Raw genomic sequence first — 24,337 nt, forward strand, 5'->3', positions numbered from 1 at the left:
GATATTTTGCATTCTTTTATACTCAGTAGAGTGTACAATTGTTATTTCATTGTTACATGTCGTGGTATTAGTGTTCATTTTAGCGTCCGCGGACTTACAAAATTTCCTTAACCTAAGTTTTAGGGTGGCGGGATTCGATCCCTGGACCTCTGGCTTATAAGACAAAGACGTTCGCCATTAGGCTAAACGACCACCAACGGCGGAGTAGGATTCGGGATAGCACTTCCGCTAGCTATTCTGTGTCCCAATTCAGGACTGTCAACCAGTATAGGCAATCGATCAACTTGTCCGGGCCCATTTTGATTTTGGATTGAGCGGTCAGTCACAAAACCTTATAAAAACTTGGTTCTTCACATTTTTCTGTTTAATTAATCGATGGTTACCGATCGAGTATCGTTTCGATGACGTTGCACAAAACAACCATTTCCGACCTTCATGCACGAGAAGCTTTACGTCAAGCTCCGGGTCTTAAAGATGCGTAGGTTAATTTCATTAGCCCTACAAAACTGCCTCGCCCAACGAAGCAAAAAGATCAAAGAGATTTTCTTCGTGCTGAAAAAAACTGTGAGCAAACCCGCGCGACGACGACGCTATGCGGGAATACTATGCGATGCGAAAAATCGAAATAAAAATTTCCGTCCCAACCATGCTTCTACTTCTAAGCCTTAGTGAGCTCTTCGGGAAGATGAATGGAATATTGGTTTCGGCTGAGTGATTCCTTGCGCTCTTTTTTCGCCGCACTTAACCCCCTAATAATGACACGCAGAAGCCGCCACACACAACACTTGACAACGAGGACGTGGCTCTCGGAAGAAAAATTGCTGCGGAAATCTATCTCTTTGCACCCAAACCAGAAGAGCAGAGATACAATTTTCATGGAACTCTTCCTTTCGATGGGCTAGGGGCTTGACTTGGGGATTCTTTCTTTAACGACCGGAGATTTATTGCAATCGGTTCGACGCCAAATGGGGAGGTCGACCATATTTTACAAATCGGTCGGACGCGCAGTTCATTCAAATTCGCTACGTGCAGTGTTTTCCACATTTTCCACAGCTAATCAAAATAAGAAGGAAATAAAATACCGCCCAGTGGGATGTTTCCTTGATCATCAACTGAATTGGTCTCGATTCAGCTAAGCTACTAGTGATGTTAACAACAACTTGGGTAAAGTGGCGAAAGTTGCGTTCAGCTCAGCTCATGTGCTTGATCAGTCATCCTAGAGGTGAAATGGAAATAAATAAAAATAAAAACATGTTGGCGGAATTCTTGTTCCCATAGTTCACCGATCATAACAAAACAAAACTCAAAGAAAGAAGAGCCATCATCCGGGTTTCCTGTTTCGCGTTTTCCGAGTTACATACCAACATCTTCTGTACATCAAATCAACAATCAGGTTAAACACTTCTGCGGGAAGCAAGGCCCAACAAATGTTGCTGCTCACCTGACCTGGTTTGGATCTTGTTTTCTGATGCGGTTACCGATAGGCGCATTCGAGTAAATGAAAGTGATTTTTTTATACTTTTTTTTTTCATAAGTAAAGTTAAGTAAACTTAATGTGCCAAAAATTTCAATTAATGTGAGTTATTTAAAAGTGTGGATCAGAATATCTACTAAATTATATTTACATATTTATTTAAAATGAAAAGCTTCAACTCAAATTTCTATTTCGAGCAGCCATGTGGGTCATTCGTAGGAAATAAAAAATGCTCGTTTTTGAATAAACAGTACCATTAAGATATAAATTTAATTTTCTCACAAAATGGTCACTAGACCGCTGCAAGCTTTGTATGAAAATTCCAAATTCTTAAATATTTACACCTCCCATAACTTTTTTTGGTTGTTTTTTCTGCCAGAAATAGCAATAAAAATTTTGGAAGCGATCCATCCAGTCTTGAATTAGCGCAACAAGTTTTAATTTTGTATGAAAATTTGTATGGGAAATCAAAATTATTCATTCAAAAATCGCCAGAGCTGTACTAAAAGTTCCAAAAAATATAACTTTGAATGAAAAATATTCCTTGATTCTTACAGTACATTTCATGTGAACAAACCACAAACCTAACTTTTACCCCAGGAAAGATACTCGATATTATGCAAAATTTTTGTATTCAAAATTATTTTTTTTAAATTTAAGCTTTTTTGACTGCTTATTTGAAAGCTGTGAAACCGTAGGATGAGAATAATAAATCGCAAAAACTGCTTTGCATAGCCAGAAAATTTATTGATTTGTATAACATTTGCAAAAACATTTCATGAAATTATTAAAAGCTCTAGCAAGCAAAGTCTTCTATTTTTAAATACTTTTCAATGGATTCAGATTTATTATTTTGAAATGGTTATAACTTTTTTCAGGAAATTCTTAGCTGCTTGTCATGTTTACAAAAAATGAAGCTAAATAGTCAAAACCAAAAATTAAAGACCGATTTCATTTCAAGTTTATTTAGATTTTCTGGATGATTTAATGTGCAAAAATTTCTTCTTCCATACAAATTTCCATACAAAATTGAAACGCGTTGCGCTAACTCAGGAATCAACCAAATGATCTCCAATTTTACACTGATGCTTGGTGACCCAAAAGGCATCGAAAAAACATATGGGAGTAAAAAGTCATTTTTTTCAGCGGTCTAATGGTCACTTTTGTGAATGCTCACAACTTTGTTATATAAAATCAAAACGAATCAACCAAACAATAGTAACATTCTTTGAAATCTTGGCTATAACCTCTAAATCAGGCATAGTTCATTTAGAAATCGGACAGTTACGAATGCATGTATCTAGAAACTGGTCGTTTGGTCAAAATACTTTCAACGAAGCAAATAAAGGTAATCTTATGATAATTTATAAAAAAATAAAAAACAAATCGCTACACTTTATGAATAAATTTCAAGATGAGTTGATTCTGATTATAAGCTGTGATTTGTTTTCGCAAAATTTTTAAATTTGGTTTTATTCTGCCATTTATTTAGATTAAAATTTTCAAATAATCTTTATTCTTTAAGTAAATTTTGGACATGCATACAATTAAAAAAAAATTGAAGTAAGAATGTATTTTTCAATTTTTAAATATCTGAAAAAATAATTGTTTACAAAATTCGGCAAACGGTTTCGCGGGCTCTCAAAACTGGTCGAATATACAACCATTCAGAAATAAAATACTTTTGTTTTGTTTTTAATATTGAAAGATAAAACATCCCTACACGCAAAATAATTTAGAAATTGAATATACGGGATTTTCCACGTAAACTAAGATTTTGTTGCGTGTCCCATTTACGTGTGTTTTGGAGTAAGTTTTTAAAGTACGTAACTGCTGCTTGAATTTCACGTAAAATTGAAGTGGATGTCCATCTGGATTAGTTGCTTGTACGAATTCTTATAAGAATATGTCAGTCCTCCTTCAGCAGAGAGCTGACTTTGTTTGGTGTGAAATGTTTGAATGTTGTGGCCTATTTTTCCACATTTCCGGGTTCAACGCCAATTTTAAAATGTACCGGAATATCATGCTCAAACAGAAAAATCGATTCTTCCACCGGTAGGATAGTTGACTGTTCAGAAAAATTCCGGCACCTTGCGGTAGGACCCCGAAAGTGGTTCCAAACATGCGGAATTTTGAGCTGCATGAGCAAAGCTAAGCGTTTGCATTCTGGTGAGTTCGATTTAAAATATACTAATAAATACTTTTTCGGGATCGAACACTGCATCAAATTTATCATCTATTTATTTTTGATTAATTGATATTTTCAATTTCTACAGGATCTTAAAAATTGAGCTACACCAAAGGACCCCCGGAATCCAGGATTTTTCTTTTATAATCAGTGTGCTGCTTATGTGGTATAGTGAGTGATGATGGAAATAAATTTCATTTCTGAAGAAATATTGTTTTTTTTTTTTATTATTCTTGGCTGCAATGAAAACACACAGAAATAGTGAAATCGACCTGAATTGCATTTGGACACTAAGCACGCTAAGCACATTAAACGTAACGTCATTACATCGTTTTTAACTCACTAAAAATGCACGTAATTTGTAAGTGACTTCCATGAAGCATTAATTCTTATAGGAAATTGTTTACATATGGGTCATTCCATACCAAGTGACCATGAAAATGCAACGACCCTCTTCGATTTCGCTCAAAATCAGTAGGGTGACTTTTTATAACGTTAATAAGAAAAATCCAAAGTTTTAGGGGAATCGGACCACCCTCCCTCAAATGGCAGCCCCCCATTTTTTGAAAATTTGGCAATTTTTGCCAAAAAAACTGTTTTTGTTTTTTTAATATCTCAAAAACGGTAGAAGCTACAGATAAGACAAGACCATCACTATAAAGAATATGTTATAAGCTATCAAATGAGTTGATAGAAAATTTTCGGCAGTGTTGCCAAACTAGAAAATTTTGCATTTTAAAACTTAAATTGCGATTATCTCAAAATGCCCCCACTTTTATTTTTGATTTGATGGCGCCAATGGATTCAGCGTGAAATTTTACATAAGAATCACTCATTCACTTAAAACAATATGAGCCGTTTCGGAGATATCAAGTTTTTAAGATGGGAAGTTCGTGAAATTTCACCGTTACGCCAATACATCTTATAAATACGCCTCCGAAAAGATGGATCTGCTTCCGCATATACTACAGGGTCCGGCAATTGAACTGCTACATTACTTCAACAGTAATTATTTCGTTGCACACAAAACAGTATTGAACGACCCCTCGTAGCTTTGTTTACATAGTCTTAGCTATCATTGCACAGTGGTGCAGAACATCAATTTAGCTGTACGAAATTAAAAGAGCCCCAGGGATGAAGAGATATACGTTTGATGTCTTCAGCAACATTGTTCAATTTTACATGGAGCATATTCTTGCATCAAAGTTTTTGCCGAGGGGTCCACCGATATCGAGATAAAAATGCTATCTTTTTTATTTTTCAAATTAGAGCTTTGATGTCTTCGAAAAGGTTGTTTATCTGATCAAAATACATAAGTTTGTTGAATATGTCAAAGCCCTATCACATCACTCTCTGGAGTTACAGTCAAAGTAAAAAAAAATCTCTTGAAAAAACAGATTTTTAAACTTGACACGTTGAAGATTGGATAAAATGGTTCGCTGTCTTCGAAACAAAGTTGTAACATGCCACGATCTATAATTGTCTCATATATTATAATGGTTTTAGAAGTTGCTGAAGCCCCCGTTCATCGAAAAGTGTACATTATCACAACACTCCCTTTTTGTGGTTATTGTTGAGGATAAGCGGAACCCTTTCCATTTGAAATGAGCGGGGGAATCGGTGGAACTAATATAGATTTGAACGATTGAAAATACACTTTTTATATAAAAATTATCAATTTTACTTATAGAAGAAACGTTGAAAACATTTAATTTATATTTTGTTTTATTAAAAAACATTAAAATTCGATTTTTCAAATAATTTAAACTCCAAAACAATAAATGAAACTAATCTATTAAATTTGGAAGAGCACTACTGTGTACTGGTAAAACCGGTTCTATTATTCATTTATGTGGTATCAAATACGAATTAAATGTTCCACCAAATTTAAGAGATTAGTTCGTTAGTTAGTTAGTTAGAGTTATTTGAAAAATCGAATTTTAATGTTGTGAAAATGTACACTTTTCGATGGACGAGCCTTCCAAAATTGCCAATAAAATACACTAAATGCTTTCTGTAGGGCTTCAGCAACTTCTAAAACCATTATAATATATGAGACAATTATAGATCGTGGCATGTTACAACTTTGTTTCGAAGACAGCGAACCATTTTATCCAATCTTCAACGTGTCAAGTTTAAAAATCTGTTTTTTCAAGAGATTTTTTTTTACTTTGACTGTAACTCCAGAGAGTGATGTGATAGGGCTTTGACATATTCAACAAACTTATGTATTTTGATCAGATAAACAACCTTTTCGAAGACATCAAAGCTCTAATTTGAAAAATAAAAAAGATAGCATTTTTATCTCGATATCGGTGGACCCCTCGGCAAAAACTTTGATGCAAGAATATGCTCCATGTAAAATTGAACAATGTTGCTGAAGACATCAAACGTATATCTCTTCATCCCTGGGGCTCTTTTAATTTCGTACAGCTAAATTGATGTTCTGCACCACTGTGCAATGATAGCTAAGACTATGTAAACAAAGCTACGAGGGGTCGTTCAATACTGTTTTGTGTGCAACGAAATAATTACTGTTGAAGTAATGTAGCAGTTCAATTGCCGGACCCTGTAGTATATGCGGAAGCAGATCCATCCTTTCGGAGGCGTATTTATAAGATGTATTGGCGTAACGGTGAAATTTCACGAACTTCCCATCTTAAAAACTTGATATCTCCGAAACGGCTCATATTGTTTTAAGTGAATGAGTGATTCTTATGTAAAATTTCACGCTGAATCCATTGGCGCCATCAAATCAAAAATAAAAGTGGGGGCATTTTGAGATAATCGCAATTTAAGTTTTAAAATGCAAAATTTTCTAGTTTGGCAACACTGCCGAAAATTTTCTATCAACTCATTTGATAGCTTATAACATATTCTTTATAGTGATGGTCTTGTCTTATCTGTAGCTTCTACCGTTTTTGAGATATTAAAAAAACAAAAACAGTTTTTTTGGCAAAAATTGCCAAATTTTCAAAAAAGGGGGGGCTGCCATTTGAGGGAGGGTGGTCCGATTCCCCCAAAACTTTGGATTTTTCTTATTAACGTTATAAAAAGTCACCCTACTGATGTTGAGCGAAATCGAAGAGGGTCGTTGCATTTTCATGGTCACTTGATATGGAATGACCCATATTTATCTCGTAGCATCTACGTAAAAATCAATTGGATTAAATTATTTAGTTTTTCACGTAGGCATGACTTGCAGATTATTCTGGGTGTAGTCTAGATTTAAGCCTGGATGAGAGTTTTTATATTTTTTACGGACATGACTTAGCATCAAAATCTCAAAAAAAAATCCTTGTAGTATCTGTAATTCTGGGTTTCGACCTGAAACGCATGTGATGGTTTTTTTTTGTAGAGATGTACCAAATATGCGGCTCACCGAATAGTTGAGCTAAGTATTTGGCCCGATAGGCCGACTTTTCATTTTATTTTTTTAAATTTTAGACAGTAAAAAACTAAACGATTTCTTCAACTGATGCTACATTCGAGGTGTTATTCTCCACACTCAAAATTATAAATTCTTAATCAAATTTTGATGAATGAGTTAGGTTATTCAAGATTAACAATCTTTACTCAGAACTGATGCCTAAACCTCGAAAACTAATCCCAGGTTCAGAATTCTTCTACAGATTTCCAAATTTTATCACTTGATGATACAAATTCATTTCTGTACTGACCAAATTAGATTTACTCGTTTCAAGGTTCTGGTTCTCTATTATCAAAATCTAAATTGTATTTTGGATTTCATATTTTGCATTTTGTATCTAGTTAAGTATTCTAGATTCTTAGTCCGCATCATCATTAAAAAATCCTTAAAAAGGTGTTTTGGAATTGTTATTCAAATTTGGTTTTGTCCTCATTCAAAATTTTATCCATAATTTTTTAAATTTGCTTTAAAATAATTATTTTCTGAATATGAAAAAAAAACACAATATTAAGGTCATTAAGAATCCAGACAATTACAAACGCGTTTATTTTAAAAACTATTCATTTGATCGAAAAACGTAAGCATTCTAGTGAACCTTGTTATACTTCTTATCTATTTGAGTAAAAAAATCAGACAAAATCAACAGTTCATGAGATTTCAAGTCGACAATAAAGATTTCCGAAATGCTTGTAAAAAAATATTATATCCATGTCCTTTTTTATCCTAAATTTCTCAAAAACGCGTAAACTTAGACATCTGAAAAATTGAAAAGGTAGTCCATTTTATTACCAACATTTGCCCTAGATTTGTCTAATCTAATCTGGTCGGGATGCTCAGATATTTTTCCAAACTTTTCGGATCTACCCGGGATTAGTCAGATAACTCAAATTTCTCTTCCTTATTTTTCAGAATTTGCGTTCATAAATGATTTTTTAGAATTGATTTAAAAATAAACATTAATTTTTGTACGAATTTATCACTGCTGCTGTGATTCGTTGAGAACTTTAAATTTCTAGTAATTTTCTTTCTTTTTCATCTTGTTTGTTTGATAATAATGCCTAGATTCTGTTAAGATTTGCCCTTCATTTTTTAATTTTTTTATCAAAAAATTGCCCAGAGTTGCCCAGCCATGTAGATCGTGTGGTAAAAAGTATGGTATGATTAAGGATAATGATAATCCTTCTATTTAACAACTATTTTAAAGGCATTTTGCTTGAATTCGGCATTCATTCTATTCGATATCTAATAAGCAATTTCGAATAGCTTGACACCTGTTTCGACATGTTTTGTCCCAGAATCTCTTTGGTTAAAAACGCCCTAGAAGTGAAAAGTCATCTGATGTTCTTTCAGCTATTGATGACATTTTTAAAAAGATCTGATGTATAGTATCTGGTTGAAAATAATAAACTAAAACAAAATATTCATTTGGCCGAATTGTTGAAAAGGGCTAAATTCGGTAGGGGAGATAAGGGCATAATGGCCACCTTAAGAAAAACGCTTATTTAACCATAGAGAACAGCTATAATATGTGAATTACATCATTGTTTCGTGTTCAGACACTCAAATAATCTATTGCCTTATTGAATGAAACTTGAAAATATGGATAAAAACGTTTAAAAATGCATTTTTAAAAAAATTACCAACAGCTAAAAACCAGTCACTGTAGGGGCATAATGAGAACCTCCCTGGGGCAGTATAAGCACCATTAATCGAGGCACGATGAGCGTTTTCTGCCGGGGAAGCTAGCAGCGAATTCGACTCGATGAAGTCAACTGAATAATAGAGTTACAGCTTGACTCGAGTTCGATTCCTGGTCAAGGTGAATTTTTTTTCATTTATCATTCATGATCGATGCATTTTGCGCTAAACGGTGAGGCGTAGATTCATCAAACAAAGCAATAACTAAATAATCTAGGTTTAATCTAGGTAGAATTCAAAGAATTAACACATGCTCATACATTATGTTTCTGGTGTTTTGTTTGACGGATGATGCTACTAGCCGTATAATGTAAAAATCAAAAAAAATCAATCATGAATGGTATGTGAAAAAATAGGAATCGAACTCGAGTCTACTGATTACCTCTCCGACTCCTTACCAATAAGCCAAATCGACAGATGAAACAAGTCAGTCAGTCAGTTGACTTCATCTAGTTGAATTCGCTGCTAGATTATACGGCAGAAAACGCTCATCTTGCCTTGATTAATAGTGCTCTGTTCGCCCCAGGTCAACAAATTTATATAAATTTAAAATTGATTAAAGTGAAAAATCAAAAATTTTATGATGGTGAAAATTCAGAAACAATGTGTAAATCATGTTGCAGTACGTACATTTCAGATCAAGATGATTTAAAAGTAATGAAAGCTTATTTGGTGGTGCTCTAAAATTATAATATAATAGGTATCACTTGAGAACCTAGCTGGTTCTCGCGACCAGCTTTTTTTGGCGCGCGATGCTTGTTTTGGGAAAAATCATGTTCTAAGAATTGAACGTTTTTCTTAGTTTGCATACATCATTTTTATAAATATACCTGAGTCTACACTAACTAAATTCAAAATAAAGATCCGAAAATCTCTTTGAATTGATAATAGTCAAAGGGGTAAAAGTGTATAAAAACTAATTTTGAGAAAAAAAGATTTAAAATTATTGTGTTTTGCCATTTTCCATACATTTGTCGAACATTTGCAATTTTCTTTTTCAAACGATAAAGTATTCGAAAAAACTTTAAAATTTGAAAAAATCACCAAATATAATTTGAAACATGGAGAATCCCTTGGCATTTTTTACTAAAAGTCAATCATGTTCTCACTTATGCTCCTTAGGTTCTGAGGGTCTAATATTATTTTACAAAAAAGGCTACCGTCACTGAATAAAAAGCAATAACGATTACGTACAATTATACGGTTTGACACATTTGACACATTATTTGTAAATTCTATTACACATTTTTCAATGTTTTCCAATTGGATTTTTATGATTACATATCATTGGTACGAAGAGCCTTCAAGCGAACTCTAGTTGGTCGGCCTCAGAAAAATGTAAGCTGGTATCCAAATCGTTTTAAAAATCGTAAAAAAATCACCGAATCATATCAACATCATAATTGAAATTATACTTTTACAACAAATTCAACCTTTCGTTAGTTGAATTCTACTTCGACAACTGAAAATTTGCTCAAAATTCTGTGAAATTACAGATTTTTCTGTGGTTTCGTCAACCTTGGTCCGTACTTTGAAAAATCAATATTATTGATGATTTAAAGAAAATTCGTTGAAAAATTTATTCTTTTAAATTTCAAAAGCTCATATACATTATTTTTTTCAATAATTCCATTCTGTTTTTTTTTTATTTGTCTATCAAATTTGTCTAAGGAGAACGGTGAAAACTTTGGAAAATGGGTGGTTATTTTTATATTTGGAGACCATAAAATTGACAAAACGTCCATTGTAGACACGTGATTTGTTATTTCTGGGATGAATAAACCGAGAAGGTTTTAAACTACACAAAAAGATTGACGTACATACGTAAGTTGGGAGGAATAATTCATTTCGTATTGCGTAATATTTCTACTATCATCTACTATATCAAATGGAGCAAATTTAGTAAAAATATGAGGGGACCAAAATGACTTATTAAGATCAATCTATAGGGGGAAGTCGTCTATGGCCGGACATCGCCTATGGCCGGACAACATAGATTTTTCGGAAACACAATATCCTAATAATGTTTTAACACCATGAAAATAAAGTAAATAGTAGCTTGATATGGCGTTAGAAATATGGTAATCCAATCTGAAAAGGTAAACCAGGTAAATAGGCATATAAAGCTTTTGCCAAGTAGTACGGAGACGATCGCCTAAACTTTGCATTTGTATTGTGGTCAGTTTTTTCGGCTTGTAAAATTTTAACTGCACATGAACGACATCGTTGATTGGTTATCTTTCGACTACAGTAGATATAAGATAACAAAACGGAAGTTCAAACGAAATATTAGGAAAATTAAAAAAAAAATGCGATTTTTCTATGACCGGACACCAAATTGTTGTCTATGACCGGACAAGAAAATATTCAAAATTATAGATGATTTCAACTTGAAACTTTCATTTTTTCATCTCTATAGCACCCTCAAATGGTTTGCAGAAGATAAGGATTCAATAACGAAACTATTTTGGTCCTTTGAGAAACTTTAAATTTTGCTGTCCGGTCATAGAAAACTTTTCTCTAGTTTTTCGAAACAAATGTGTCATTCTGGTTTGTCAAAAAAACTATTTTGACTGGCTTCATAGATCATTCAGTATTGGAAAACACATACTCACAAGATCTGTGCAAGTCATTTCAGTCATTTTGCTGCGTTTTTGTGCCATTGGTGACAACTTTGGTGAAGTAATTCGTAGTGTCCGGCCATAGACAACACTTTTGGAAATGAGTGAAAACTTACATGAAATGATTTCTCTTACCACATGAATATGTTGTAAATTCTTTTTTTTCTAATATGGTTTAGTGATCATAATATTGATACTCTTCAAATCAGTAGAGGAACCAATATTAAAAAAAATCTATTTTTGAAGTTATTGCTTAAAAACCTTAAGTGTCCGGTAGTAGACAACTTCCCCCTACTCGATGTAACGATAGGCAAATGTTTTTTAATAGCTTTTTCAAAAAATCTGTTATTATTTGTTTTCTTTGAATACTGAAATTTGGCCCGCCTGTTGAAAATGTTGGCCACCCATGCTATAGGTAGTACGAAACAAGTCCTCATGAAAATTTGTTTAAGAAAATACGTATGTACTTATGTAGAAAAAAGGAGTGCTTTTTATGCCCTGGGTGCTCGTTATACCCTTATCTCCCCTTTTAAATATAAAACAGTCCGAACCAGCCGGATTGCCCGGATTTTATTGAAAAATGCCTGGATTTATTCATTTTAATTGGCAAATCAAACATAAAAAGACATTGTTATTTTTTTTTATTTATGCCTCCAAAATTTCCAAAAGTTTTTGAGCAAATTTTATAAAAATCTTTGGAAACCTGAAATATTTTAATTTGAAATCTGTAAATCAGTTTTGATGAAAAATGCACGGATTTTACCAGTTTTTTAAATAAAATTGCCCGGATTTGTCCGGCCCGGCCGGATACGTGCTGAAAATTTTCTGGCAATAGTAAAGAATCCTTAAGGTCGAATCTCACATCTAAGGGATATTGTGATTGCTTAAAAAAATATTTTTATTTTCTAAAACTAGGTTAATCACTCGCCACGTGCCGCAAAGCGTTCGAAATATTTATTTTCCTGATTTTGCATGGCTCTTATGTGTTAATTTACCGCATCCAACAGAGAGAAATAAAAACCATTCGAAGCTTAAATTAAATTAGTTTAATTACACTTCGCGTGATTGATCATTTTCTCATGTTTTATAATCAACCAAAACCAGCTGGCTCACAATGTTGCTACTCGCTGTACTTTGTCCAATCCCACTAACGAAAGTGGAAGTCATTGATACAGTCACTCAAACCCTGTTGTTTGTATGCCATTCAACAAAAGGTATTGAATATTGGCAGGTAAGTATGGTAGGCACAACAGCTAGTCGAAACCAATTTACCGATTCATCGAGCCATTTCATTCGTCGATCGGCTACCTCTAATATTGGGCCCTCAATAATGACACGAACGTCCAACGTTGTTTACGCAAACTGGGAAAAACATTTCTTCATTTTCCGCATTTTCCATATGCCCACGACAAGAAACCACACAGTGTGGTGTTGATCACTTTCATTGATGATTGTTTTGATTTCGGAATGCCACTGCGACTGACCGAAGATTGTTTTCCGATTGATAAGGTTAAGGCTTCGAAATGGGGTTTACTGTGATTCAACCGCGCCAACGAAAGGTGCAGGAAACAATATGTAGGTGGGCGATGTTAATGGGCTTAAGACAATCTGTTGTGGGCAGTGATTTGATTCGTTTCATTCGGCAGTAGTTTGCTGTTTAATCGAACGTTGAGCCACGTGCCGCGCAGCTTTCGCAGTCTTTAAATAGCTACAAAACAAGCTGCGAAAAGCTAAGTTCGGCATATCGAAAGAAAAATGGAATCCAAACACTTTCTTGAAGGTGCAAATTGAAATTCCACCGCTTGGAGTTGGTTGCCGAAATGATTGGTGATTGATTGAATCATTTGGAAACAAATTTTACAGCGTTGCGGATTTTCAATCCATACTTTACGATTATAATTTCTTCACTGAATTATAAAAAAAAATGAACATGAGATTAGCCGATAGTTTTGTTGTAAATTGCCTTTGAATATTTCCTGAAGTTTTTAAATAAATTCATAGTACCTACATATGTATGTAGGTCACAAATGATCCTGAATTATCCAAAATTGTCCAAAATGATTTTGAATTATGCCTCGCAATCAGAAGTTTGAAAAAACAAATTGAAAATGCTTGAATTTTCAAAAAAGATAAAGGTACTCTCTTGAAACGCCAATTAATTAGAATTTTTTACCATAAAATTATTCATCTATGGAAATTTTATGAAAAGATCAGCCCACGTGAAGCGTTAACATAAGATTCAAAATAACATCGCATTCTCGTTGAAGCGTTTGTTTCGATCATAACTAAAATATCGTCAGTCTACATTCAGGGGTAAAAGATGTGAGTGCCAGCACTCATTTTCCCAGCTAAAGCTTTCGACTCCCACAACTAGCTCGAATGAAAAGTCGAGTAGTTTCAGTAGCTCTTCTGCAGATCATTCGATCAACTTACCTTTCAGTGGTGTTTTAACGGTGCCGTGGGGCGTGCCTATGGCCGAGCCAACCGTTCGTTTGGCGATCAGATTACGTTTCAATGGTGGAGGTGATCCCTTCAGCTGTTCGGGTACGATTGGAATCGGCGTCGCTGAGTTACTGCCGGGCGTCGCCGTCGTCGTACTCGATGGCACTCGTTTTTCTGAAATGAATGGAGAAGCGAAGCAAACGATAAGATTTGGGTGGTAATACATTAAGATTACAGTAGCAATTCAGGCGTTTATTTGTGGTGGGTGACAGGAAAACAAACCTAAGGTGGTTCACCCCAAGGTTACCAAAATCACAGGAAAATCTTTAACTTCACAGAATTTTGTGTTGATTTCCATCACAGAATCTGTGTCAAAAAACACAGCGTTTTGAATTATTCACAGATTTCACAGAGTTTCTAATTTTTGAATGGATTTCCTAAATTTGATTTCTTTTACCCAATATAGATTTTAGATTTCTTACCTTGAATTGAAAAACTTTGATAATATATAAGATGATAATAGATTTTACCCAACTTAAAAGTTAAAAAGACCCAATTTATCTGGAGTTGTCAATCAAATTGAAGGAAATAGCATCACAGATAACCTTCAAAGATTTTTCGGATAAAATCACAGAAAAAGGTAAATTTTTTTTTCTCATCAACAAAAAATATCTTTTTTTAGGCAACCTTGGTTAACCCTAGTAGAAAAATTAAGAAAATAAATTATTGATCCACGTTTCCTATACAAAATCGACCGCCAATTAAAAATTTAAAATAGAAAAAAAATTGTGCTGAACAGTTTTTAAGTTCAACTCACAATATAAAATTCTCACTTTTTTCTAATCGGTCACAAGAATAATTATGGAAAATTTTTAATTCGCTAAATAAATCGAAATTTGACGACAAAATAAAAACGCTAACGGAAAGTAGGAGGAAAACTTAGCAACAAGCGTCACGTTTACAAAATTATTTCATTGACACTTTCCTATAGCCAGATTTCAACATAGCTCCTTCGATTTTATCAGAACTAAACTAAATTTACAAAATTCCATAAAACTTACAAAAATGACAAAAATTAGAAAAATGACAAAAATGACAGGAACGACAAGAATGGCAAGAATGACAAAAATGACAAAAATTACAAAAATGAAAAAATGGCAAAAATTACAAAAATTAGAAAAATGACAAAAAGGCAGAAATTAAAAAAAAAAAAACCACAAAAATGACAAAAATGATAAAAATAATGGAAATTTTACAAATGATAAAAAATATAAAAATGACAAAATGACAAAATTGAACAGAATGACCAAACAAAACAAAATGAAAAGAATGCCACAAAAATAACCAAAATAACATAAATGAAAAAATGAAAAGATGGTAAAAATAAGCAAAAGGATAAGAATGAAAAAAAGTTTCAAGAATAACAAATAGGACAAAAATGACACAAAATTGAAGCAAAAATGAAAAAAATGACAAAAATGACAAAAATGACAAAAATGACAAAAATGACAAAAATGACAAAAATGACAAAAATGACAAAAATGACAAAAATGACAAAAATGACAAAAATGACAAAAATGACAAAAATGACAAAAATGACAAAAATGACAAAAATGACAAAAATGACAAAAATGACAAAAATGACAAAAATGACAAAAATGACAAAAATGACAAAAATGACAAAAATGACAAAAATGACAAAAATGACAAAAATGACAAAAATGACAAAAATGACAAAAATGACAAAAATGACAAAAATGACAAAAATGACAAAAATGACAAAAATGACAAAAATGACAAAAATGACAAAAATGACAAAAATGACAAAAATGACAAAAATGACAAAAATGACAAAAATGACAAAAATGACAAAAATGACAAAAATGACAAAAATGACAAAAATGACAAAAATGACAAAAATGACAAATATGACAAAAATGACAAAAATGACAAAAATGACAAAAATGACAAAAATGACAAAAATGACAAAAATGACAAAAATGACAAAAATGACAAAAATGACAAAAATGACAAAAACGACAAAAATGACAAAAATGACAAAAATGACAAAAATGACAAAAATGACAAAAATGACAAAAATGACAAAAATGACAAAATTGACAAAAATGACAAAAATGACAAAAATGACAAAAATGACAAAAATGACAAAAATGACAAAAATGACAAAAATGAAAAAAATGACAAAAATGACAAAAATGACAAAAATGACAAAAATGACAAAAATGACAAAAATGACAAAAATGACAAAAATGACAAAAATGACAAAAATGACAAAAATGACAAAAATGACAAAAATGACAAAAATGACAAAAATGACAAAAATGACAAAAATGACAAAAATGACAAAAATGACAAAAATGACAAAAATGAGAAAAATGAGAAAAATGACAAAAATGACAAAAATGACAAAAATGACAAAAATGACAAAAATGACAAAAATGACAAAAATGACAAAAATGACAAAAATGACAAAAATGACAAAAATGACAAAAATGACAAAAATGACAAAAATGACAAAAATGACAAAATTGACAAAAATGGCATAAATGACGAAAATTTATGAAAATGACACTTATGACAAAAATGACAGAAATGACAAAAATGACAAAAATGACAAAAATGACAAAAATGACAAAAATGACAAAAATGACAAAAATGACAAAAATGACAAAAATGACAAAAATGACAAAATGACAAAAATGACAAAAATGACAAAAATGACAAAAATGACAAAAATGACAAAAATGACAAAAATGACAAAAATGACAAAAATGACAAAAATGACAAAAATGACAAAAATGACAAAAATGACAAAAATGACAAAAATGACAAAAATGACAAAAATGACAAAAATGACAAAAATGACAAAAATGACAAAAATGACAAAAATGACAAAAATAACAAAAATGACAAAAATGACAAAAATGACAAAAATGACAAAAATGACAAAAATGACAAAAATGACAAAAATGACAAAAATGACAAAAATGACAAAAATGACAAAAATGACAAAAATGACAAAAATGACAAAAAATGACAAAAATGACAAAAATGACAAAAATGACAAAAATGACAAAAATGACAAAAATGACAAAAATGACAAAAATGACAAAAATGACAAAAATGACAAAAATGACAAAAATGACAAAAATGACAAAAATGACAAAAATGACAAAAATGACAAAAATGACAAAAATGACAAAAATGACAAAAATGACAAAAATGACAAAAATGACAAAAATGACAAAAATGACAAAAATGACAAAAATGACAAAAATGACAAAAATGACAAAAATGACAAAAATGACAAAAATGACAAAAATGACAAAAATGACAAAAATGACAAAAATGACAAAAATGACAAAAATGACAAAAATGACAAAAATGACAAAAATGACAAAAATGACAAAAATGACAAAAATGACAAAAATGACAAAAATGACAAAAATGACAAAAATGAAAAAAATGACAAAAATGACAAAAATGACAAAAATGACAAAAATGACAAAAATGACAAAAATGACAAAAATGACAAAAATGACAAAAATGACAAAAATGACAAATATGACAAAAATGACAAAAATGACAAAAATGACAAAAATGACAAAAATGACAAAAATGACAAAAATGACAAAAATGACAAAAATGACAAAAATGACAAAAATGACAAAAACGACAAAAATGACAAAAATGACAAAAATGACAAAAATGACAAAAATGACAAAATGACAAAATTGACAAAAATGACAAAAATGACAAAAATGACAAAAATGACAAAAATGACAAAAATGAAAAAAATGAGAAAAATGACAAAAATGACAAAAATGACAAAAATGACAAAAATGACAAAAATGACAAAAATGACAAAAATGACAAAAATGACAAAAATGAGAAAAATGACAAAAATGACAAAAATGACAAAAATGACAAAAATGACAAAAATGACAAAAATGGCATAAATGACGAAAATTTATGAAAATGACACTTATGACAAAAATGACAGAAATGACAAAAATGACAAAAATGACAAAAATGACAAAAATGACAAAAATGACAAAAATGACAAAAATGACAAAAATGACAAAAATGACAAAAATGACAAAAATGACAAAAATGACAAAAATGACAAAAATGACAAAAATGACAAAAATGACAAAAATGACAAAAATGACAAAAATGACAAAAATGACAAAAATGACAAAAATGACAAAAATGACAAAAATGACAAAAATGACAAAAATGACAAAAATGACAAAAATGACAAAAATGACAAAAATGACAAAAATGACAAAAATGACAAAAATGACAAAAATGACAAAAATGACAAAAATGACAAAAATGACAAAAATGACAAAAATGACAAAAATGACAAAAATGACAAAAATGACAAAAATGACAAAAATGACAAAAATGACAAAAATGACAAAAATGACAAAAATGACAAAAATGACAAAAATGACAAAAATGACAAAAATGACAAAAATGACAAAAATGACAAAAATGACAAAAATGACAAAAATGACAAAAATGACAAAAATGACAAAAATGACAAAAATGACAAAAATGACAAAAATGACAAAAATGACAAAAATGACAAAAATGACAAAAATGACAAAAATGACAAAAATGACAAAAATGACAAAAATGACAAGAATGACAAAAATGACAAAAATGACAAAAATGACAAAAATGACAAAAATGACAAAAATGACAAAAATGACAAAAATGACAAAAATGACAAAAATGACAAAAATGACAAAAATGACAAAAATGACAAAAATGACAAAAATGACAAAAATGACAAAAATGACAAAAATGACAAAAATGACAAAAATATGACAAAAATGACAAAAATGACAAAAATGAAAAAAATGACAAAAATGAAAAAAATGATAAAAATGACAAAAATGACAAAAATGACAAAAATGACAAAAATGACAAAAATGACAAAAATGACAAAAATTACAAAAATGACAAAAATGGTAAAAATGACATAATTGGCAAAATTGGCAAAAATTGAAAAAATGACAGAACTGACCATAACGACCAAAAATGACAAAATGACAAAAATGACAAAAAGACCAAAATGACCAAATTAAACAAACTTGAAAAAATGCCACTAACGTCAAAAATTACAAATATAACCAAAATAACCAATATGACAAAAATAAATAAAAAATTACAAAAATGTTAAAACTGACCAAAGTCTCCAAAATGAAAAAATATCAAGAATTACAAAAATGACCAAAATGACAAAAATGATAAGAATGACAAACAAGAAAAAAATAACGAAAATGACAAAAATGACAAAAATGACAAAAATGCCCAAATTCACTCTAGCCATTCATGTCAAATATGTATATTTTGACAGTTTTATATTTTTTTTCAATTCTGTTAATTTTGTTTTTTTTTCAAATTGGTTAGTTTTAGAGGTGGTGGTCAATTGTTACACTTTTGTCATTTTTTTCAAATTTTTAAATTTGGTAACTTTAAACAATTTTTTGGCTTTTGTCAGTTTTGTCAATTATATCAATTTTTCAATTTTGGTCTGCATTTTTGTCTATTTCGTCAGATTTTTCATTGACGTTTATTTCGTCAATTTGCTCAATTCTATCATTTATATTAATTTTGAAATTTTTTATTTTATTTGTCACACGATTGAATAAAGACCCTGTGAAAGAGAAGTTCCCCATTTCTCGTACAAAAGTCGTATTTCATCGTTTTGCTATTGTCTGAGTTTATTACGATCCTTAAATAAGCGATTTAGCACATTTTGTCAATTTTTTTAAGTGGAAATTTTTTGCAAATTTGACAAAAGGTGAGAAATATGTGCTTAATCGCTTATTTAAGCATCGCAATGAACTCAGACAATAACAAAACGATGAAAATTTGACTTTTGTACGAGATATGGGGATATTCTCTTTCACATGGTCTATAAACGTGTGAATTTGAATTGAAAATTAACTAACTTTGGAATTTTTTTTCTCGTGTTTAAAATATTACACATCTCTTCTCCCATAATTTCCTAATCGATTATTTGATATATGAACTATATCACGCCGTCAGAAAATATTTTTTTAGTTTGCACCAATCCGAGATATGACAGTTTAAATAGTACAAGTTTTTGCTAAGAAATCCCTTAAAACTCACGAACTCTTCCAGATACAAGTTTGCGCTTTGAGAAAAAAATGTGCGAATTTGTAATTCATATACATATTTACAAGGCATTTTTATGTTATGAGTTCAATCACAAAATGCAGAGTCAGACATGGCCGTAGGAACGGGGGGGGGGGGGGAGTTTGAGTGGTTAACCCCCCTCTCCCCCCACCATGATTGTCCATCAAAAGCATGCGAGGTATTTATTCTACTGTACACTCAAAATTGAAAATTTTTACTCAAATTTTGATGATGGAGTAAGGTTATTCGATAGTAACAATCTTGAATCAAAACTGACCTCAAAACCTCGAAAACGAATCCCAGGTTCATAATTCAGCTACATATTCTAAAAAAATTTTAACTTCTTTTAATTCATTTCGTATTACTAAATTTTATTCTGGTTTCTTACAAAATATAAATTGTATTTGTGTTTTCAAATTTCGGATAAGGTATCCAGTTTAGGATTCTTGTTTCCGGTTCGAATCATCATAAAAAATTTAAATAAAAAGCTGTGTTTTAAATCGTCATTTAAATGTGGTTTAACATTTCCTACAAAATTTGATTCATGATTCTCGAAACTCATACGCATTTTTTTACATTTAGTAAATATTTTTCCGAATATGAAAAAAGGCGGTTTTAAAAATTAAGTTCTTATGTCATATTCAGATTCTAAGCTCATAAACTTTATAACTATGCATAAATCCAAACAAATCAAAGCTTCAAAATAGCGATATATTTATTTATTTACATTTGCAAGTCGGATAAGGAATACGTTTTTGAAATAAAAAACAATCATTGAAAACCAAAACATCCGAATTTATATTGTGAATTCATGATTGAGGGCTACGAAACTGATTTCAATTCTTGGTTCATATTTCTAAAATCAGAAACCCTTTTTGTACGTTTCAGAAAACGTATTAAAATTCCGAAACAGGTTGACAATTCAAATTTTTAATTTAAGTTCAAAATTCAGATTTGGCTCGTAAATGAGTTCCACAATCGAAATCAAATTATCAAGATGACTATTTCGGTATGATTTTAAATTGTAAGATATTGCAGGATGATAATTGTGATTTTTACTTCGATTTTAGAATTTAACCAAAGTCAGTTCGTTTGCACAATTCAACTGTAAATGACAGTAGAATTTAGTAGAATTATAGTTCATTTTGCGTAAAAATCCTTCCACATCATTAAATATCGAAAATAATTGATGATAAAGAAACATGTATCTTCTTTTCAAGAAATTTGTGGGAATTCCATATGTTTTGGCGTATTGTCAGATATACTTAAACCGATATACACCACTTAACGAGAAAACGGGAGACACGAATAGCGCTATCTGGCGACAGAAATGGAAGTATTACACTGTGATTTTTTTCGGAGCTTTGATCAGAGATGCCAGGTGTCCTAATTTTTGAGAATCGCAAAAAGTGTGGCGTAGCATATCGCAAAGGCGGAAAGTAAAATTATTACTTTTTGAATAAATATTTATTATTAACAGTGCAAATTTTTACAATTCTCAAAACGTTATCCAAACCTTTACACATCGTGATTTTGATATGACAATTGATTTAGCGCAAAGTTGATGAAGATGAAGGCCAGTAAGGTGGTGGGATTCATAAGAAACACCATTCCAAACTGGAATTATGTCTTGACTTCGTCTACAACTGACATCTCAATTAATGATGACAGTACGACGTAATCAGACAAATAGTAAATTGGGTTACTCCACAATAGATCAAATAAATTGGTCGCAGTGGATTTGCTCATACAAAAAAAAGCGCAAAGTTAAAAAAAAAAGAATCAAAAGTGAATGTTATTAGACTCAAAAACATTTTAGGTCAAGCATTGACCAAATGACAAATTTATTATGACTTCATAAATATCTAAAAAAAATTGAATAAGCGCTGCCGAATTTGTGTTATGATTATCCATTAGTGCAAGTGGGATGCAGCTAAAATTCCTTGCAACTATGACAGATCTCGGGTCTTTCTTAAGCAGAGAAAGAATAACTTTTCGATTAACATTCGCCTATTACGACATCCACGATAAAATCTGTCAGCACAGATTTTAGACTTTTGTCATAGCATGCATTGAGAATTTACGCCAGCACTTAACGAGTAAACAAGCAAACTAATTATTCTTAATCAAATATTTGCTCCTTTTAGTTTCTTTAAATCGAATTCCACTAAACTCACTTTATCTATGTCTTCATTTTCAGTTTTAACAACATTTTTTGTATTTCGTGTGCTAGGGTATTGGCAAATATGTTGATCAAAGCAAAGCCACAAATTAAGACTATGTCATACAAAACGGCAAATATAAATAAGCGGGAATGGAAATTCAAAAATGAAGTTACAAAAAAGATTATCAATAACTATTCTCAGTTATATTTCAATAGTTTTCAATGACATGTGTTTAAGACTATCATTTGTTTGTACTAGTAAAGATTTAAGAAATAACAAAAATGTTTCATTTCAAAACCAACATACATGCCATTCGGAGCTGAGCGGATGCCTTTTATCTAATTTCGAAAGAGTTTTTTTTTTAATTTCAGTACAATTGTTTTAAATTAGGAAGAACAAAACAATTCTGTTGCACACTTTTGTCTCTATGATAGAAAAAATACAGAATATCATTTTGTGCCATTTCAAAATGTTAATCTGGAGCTGTCAAAATGCTGATCAGGGATGCCGTCCGAACATATTTTCTTTACTTTTTGTTGAGTTTAGGTACACTTAAAAAAATTAAATTCCGCTTATTTGAGAAATGTGATTTGATGTCAGAATTTAAAATCTTTATCGCCGCCAGCTAAATCATCGAAACCAACTGGGCATATAGTGCTCATTTTCTGGGCCTAGATTTATAAAAAAAAACTCATAACAAAAATATTTACCTGTTGTTGTTGTTGTTGTTGTTGTTGTACATTTATTTAAAGAGGGTTTAAATATTTACCTTAGTAAGAAATTGTGCAAGGAGAGTGGATGATTGGGAATATCTTGTTGTAATTGTAATAATTTTTGTTCTTTATTGATTTCTTGTTTTTATACAATCAGCTCATTATGCGCTTATCTGTTTTTTTTTCATATTTTTGGCCAACCAATTGCGATATCTTCGGTCAACAGATGACGCAGAAGTTTTACATTGGAAGCGGTTTCTTAATCCATCCCAGGTATTCCAAGTGATTCAAAGAGGAAACTGCTGATTTTAACGGCGATGTTTTTCGAGCCTTATCATTGATGGAGTTTATAGTGTCTGCAGCCATAATGGATGGCTGGCTGAAAAACTTGTGCATGCAACAAAATCATATAATAAAAATTCGTCAGATTTCGTCAAATGTGAATTTGTACGAAAAAACAGTGCGGTTTAAGAGCTTTTTTTTACGGATAATCGGAGCGCTGGATAGAAAATATGACTGCGTTTGACTGGGAAAAAATGACTGCAGGTATGTTTAAGTAATAAAGAAATTTACGAAATGTTCACTAAATTCTGCAGTTTCTTGGCCATTTTTCGGTCCTACTATGACAACTTATCATTGTTTCTGGTTTTGTGCATATTTAAGACAAAATTTATTTATATAATATTTTACTTAACATTATTTGTTTCCTTTCACAAAGATATTGGTCGTGAACCATTAGCGGGTCATGCACGAATCCTAACATCAAATAAGTAGGGCAATTCCTTTTTATTTGTTAGTTGATTCACTAAAATTTTTATGGTGCAAGAATAGAAATAAACAATTCCAATTTTTATAACTGGCATCCCTGATCAAGTCGAGTCCGGAATACACGCTATTCACAAGTTAGATGAATTTCTCGAATTAGTGCTTCCATTTTGTCCGCTAGAGGATGCTGATGGTGTCGCCTTCTCACTGTATGAGGAAAACAAGTGTGGTGAATATTGGTCTCTATTATATTTGGTATTGTTCAACATTATTAATATTGCAGTATTTTCAAGAACCAATTTTCTAACGAAAAAAATGGCCATCAGACCCAGAAAAGTCATGAAGAAATTAGTCTTTTTATATTTCACTTCAGAAAAACCACCAAAGCATGTTTTTCCAAAACAAAGTTAGGAATCCTAAATTTATGTTGACATTATATATATTTTTTTGGGAATATGTTCAATATTTGAAAAACCAGTGAAATCTGTGAAAATTTCCAAAACTTCGTGTTCTGTGATAAAAATTTGCTTAAAATTCTGTGAATGAAAGATTTTTCTGTGATTTCGGCAACCTTGCTCAGCACTGTCAGATGTATGAAATCAGGTGTTTTTTGGTCGTCAATAAACATTTTAACCTCCACCAT

General features: G+C 31.3%; 1 protein-coding gene across 2 annotated transcripts in view; it reads right to left on the reverse strand.

Annotated features, from left to right (window-relative positions):
- LOC129750083 (serine-rich adhesin for platelets-like) overlaps positions 1–24,337 on the reverse strand; it is a 586,616-nt gene that overhangs the window by 171,148 nt on the left and 391,131 nt on the right. For both annotated transcript variants that reach the window (XM_055745295.1, XM_055745293.1), the window contains one exon: positions 13,845–14,027. In XM_055745295.1, coding sequence (XP_055601270.1) covers positions 13,845–14,027 — 183 coding nt within the window. The remainder of the gene's footprint in view (positions 1–13,844; positions 14,028–24,337) is intronic.

This window comes from Uranotaenia lowii, chromosome 2, assembly GCF_029784155.1.
Source record: "Uranotaenia lowii strain MFRU-FL chromosome 2, ASM2978415v1, whole genome shotgun sequence".
NCBI classification, from domain to species: Eukaryota; Metazoa; Arthropoda; class Insecta; order Diptera; family Culicidae; genus Uranotaenia; species Uranotaenia lowii.